Consider the following 3319-nt stretch of genomic DNA (forward strand, 5'->3'; position numbering starts at 1 on the left):
AGACTGATGAAAACGTTCTGTCTTCTTCAGCAAGTGATGAAAGTGTGCTAACTACAGGAACATGTTCCTGACGCTTCTTGTCCCTACAATCATTAACAACTTTTTGCAGCTTTGATAATGCTTCAATTACAATTTGGACTGTTTGATCATTGAGCATGGCAGCAGTTTCACAGATGGGCTCGAACTTTTCCATGATTCTGTTGAATCTCTGCACAATTTCTGTGTCGCCCGGATCATGGTAGGACACCTTGACCCTAGTGTGCTTACGGGGTACATCCTTCCGCCAACGGTCTAAAATGTACTTTTGTGGCAGATCTTCAATCTAGTTTTCGTCGAGAATTCTAATACATTGTTTGAAAAGTATGCCACTTGTCTCAAACTTCCTGCAAACACATTGAACCTCCTTAGTCATAGGATAGTAAGTAACTTGGTAGAGCCTTCGCCTATCTGTAATGACCTCCTCACTAGCACCAAGAGGTACTATCCATACACGATCGATCAGCAAATACTGAATAAGGTTTTCAGGCAAAACCTCCTTTCCTCGAAGGCTGCAATACATCAATCTCGAACACTCCGTTTGAACTTCTTGAAACTTGTTGTCTGTGTATAACTGTTGGAAAAAATTTTCAACTTTGAAGCCACTAACCAACCTCCTTAGGTACTTCGAGCAACGCTCATCTGCACCCACTTCATCTGACACGCGTTGAGTTAAGGCCATGTCATATTTCTGAGGAAACTCGTGGAGTTTAGTTTTGTGGTTTACATAGCCATCAAAAAACCGATTGATGCTCTCCACCCTTTGTGTGGTCTTCATACCAGCCCAGAAATACTCCTTCATGTACGCAGGCACCCACATATGACTCTCCTTGTAGAGGCTATGCAGCCATTCATTGTCCTCCAAGTTATACTCCGCTATGAACTCAGCCCATCGGGTATTGAACTCCTCGGGATCAAAACTCTCATACACCACCTCTTTCAGGGGGTTGACAAACTCTTGGTACCTAGACAAAAATTAATTTACCATCAGAAATATGAATACTCTAACTCTCTCTAGTGTGTTTAGTAGCAATCTTTTGTATATCTGCTCTTAAAGGCCTAATGGATCAGACTCCTCTTCACAAAAAAAATAACAGAAAAAATAAACTCTGATAGTTCATATATTTTTATGCTGCACCCAACTTGGCATATCACTAAACTATTCTAAACTATTACATCAGATTTGAAGGCCAAATATTAGCCAGCATCCAGTCACAACAGATCATATATCATTAAACATATATTGAACTCACAACAGTTCATATATCATTAAACTTAAAAAAACAGAAAAAATTTATTTAACTTATATTGAACTCATACATCAGATTATCGTACTCAGTGAAGTCAGACAACACTTAATATGAACTAATAATTGCATAAGCCACTTACCGTGCGCACTTGCCAAGTTTTTCAGGGATCTTGCTCATTATATGCCATATGCACCAACGATGAATCGTGTTTGGCATGACTTCAGCTAGGGGCTTTGTTGTTCATACAAGCTAGCCACTGTTGAAATATCCACGGAAAAGTATCGCAGTCTTCATGAGAAACAAGAGCACATCCCAACAACAACGATTGCCCGTGGTGGTTCACACCAACAAAGTTCGCAAATGGGAACTCGTACTCATTTGTAAGGTATGTTGCGTCGAAGCATACCACATCCCCAAAGTCCTCATAAGCAACCCTACTTCTTGCATCCACCCACATCACATCCTTAAGCCTCCCTTCTCCATCCGACCGTTGAGCATGGAAAAAATTTTGGTTGTCAGATTGCATTTTTCCAAAAAACTCCATCATTGCCACCGAGTACCCTCCAACCATCTTCAACCGCTTTGCCTTGTACACCTCATGTTGTAAGTCTTTGACAGTGAGACGCATTTTGTCCACTCCTTTTCGTTTGGATGCCATGCAACCGTGTATTTGAGAAACTGGTACACTAGCTCATAGTAATCCATCAACGTCCTCTTCAATGCTGGGGTCAGGTGCTTCATGCGGTATTCCTTCACAAGCTTAGAATTTGCTGGATGAATCTGGTGATTATGCTCCAGGTGCACTGTCTTTAACACCCACAAGCCATCTTCATTCATTCTAGCATAAACACGGGCCTCACATTCACACTTTTTCGAAGTCCTCTTCATACGACGTAACTGATCCTCACATACCACCCCATCAATTAAACCACCTGAACCTCCAACACCCATTGCCTTTGCCCTCTTCTTGGCTTCCCTCCTAGCCCTCATGTCTGGTTTTCCCCAACACTCACACTTCCACGTGTTAGCTATTCTTTTTTTCTTGTTGTCCTCCGTACAATTTACACCTTGAACCCTAGACACTCCAAACCCCATCTGCTCAGCATACTCCTTATAGTAGGCTTCAACATCTTCCGAAGACGGGAAAACCATCCCTACCTTAGGCTCTTCAACAATTACTGTCATATCATTGCTACCAACTGCCATATCGTTGCTACCAACCACAATGTGATTTGTCTGAATTGTATTCAAGGGGGATAAATACCCAACATTCATGTTAACATCTTCACTAACACTATCTGCAACAACTGTGTCTTCTAAACCCTCCATATCAATACCCTCCAACATATCAATGTTAGTCCTCCTGACCTTAACTCCACTGCCCCTATCACCAACATTACTGCCCCTTATAACATCTTCACTAACACTATCTGCAAGAACTATATCTTCTATACCCTCCATATCAATATCCTCCTCCTAAACTCAACTCCACTCTTATAAACTCAACTCCACTCTTATAACATCTAAAACAATTCACTTCCACCCTTCAAAAGCAGAACACCAACAGAATTATGATACAAATTGAAACAATCATAACTCTCCGAACAAAGTACGACATTCAACCAACACGTTTTGGCATCACACAAGACTATAACACAGTTTTAGAAAGTATGAATTGAATTTTTATATTATCCAAAATCAATCAGCTTTTATAAGAGCTTCAAACCCCATTATAAAAGATCGCATTACATATCATTATTGTACAAATTAAAACAACCATAGTCTGTGTAACAACAACCAATTGAAAAAAGTATGAAAAATCGACCAAAGACAACACCAACACGTTTTTGCAGTAACAAGACAAAACACATTCTCATATTTTCCATTTTTCACCCCTTTAAAACAAAATCAATCACCCATTTTCAGCCAATTTGTACCATTTCAACATAGGAATGTCAACGCATAACCACATTACTTTCAATTATTTGGATTTCGGTCTCAATTGTGAATTCAATTTGACCAAAACCCTGGAA

General features: G+C 40.1%; 1 protein-coding gene and 1 pseudogene across 1 annotated transcript; both read right to left on the bottom strand.

Moving 5' to 3' along the window:
• Window positions 1–322: 322 nt before the first annotated feature.
• Window positions 323–1499, bottom strand: LOC145613765 (protein FAR-RED ELONGATED HYPOCOTYL 3-like). Its single transcript, XM_081668825.1, has 2 exons — window positions 1426–1499; window positions 323–1001 (listed from the first exon to the last, which is right to left on the bottom strand). Exons 1-2 carry the CDS (start codon window positions 1461–1463, stop codon window positions 323–325), a joined length of 717 nt encoding a protein of 238 aa, XP_081524951.1. The 5' UTR covers window positions 1464–1499.
• A 7-nt stretch (window positions 1500–1506) lies between these two features.
• LOC145613766 (protein FAR1-RELATED SEQUENCE 8 pseudogene) lies at window positions 1507–1857 on the bottom strand (annotated as a pseudogene).
• Between the last annotated feature and the right edge of the window lie 1462 nt (window positions 1858–3319).

This window comes from Chenopodium album, chromosome 25 (assembly GCF_948465745.1).
Source record: "Chenopodium album chromosome 25, dcCheAlbu1.1, whole genome shotgun sequence".
Lineage (NCBI taxonomy): Eukaryota > Viridiplantae > Streptophyta > Magnoliopsida > Caryophyllales > Amaranthaceae > Chenopodium > Chenopodium album.

Excerpts from the sequence above, each read along its gene's own strand:
- LOC145613765 (XM_081668825.1), bottom strand. The coding sequence starts at position 1,463 with ATGAGCAAGATCCCTGAAAAACTTGGCAAGTGCGCACG. Across the intron at positions 1,002-1,425 it reads AAACTTGGCAAGTGCGCACG|GTACCAAGAGTTTGTCAACC; the intron begins GTAAGTGGCTTA and ends ATTTTTGTCTAG.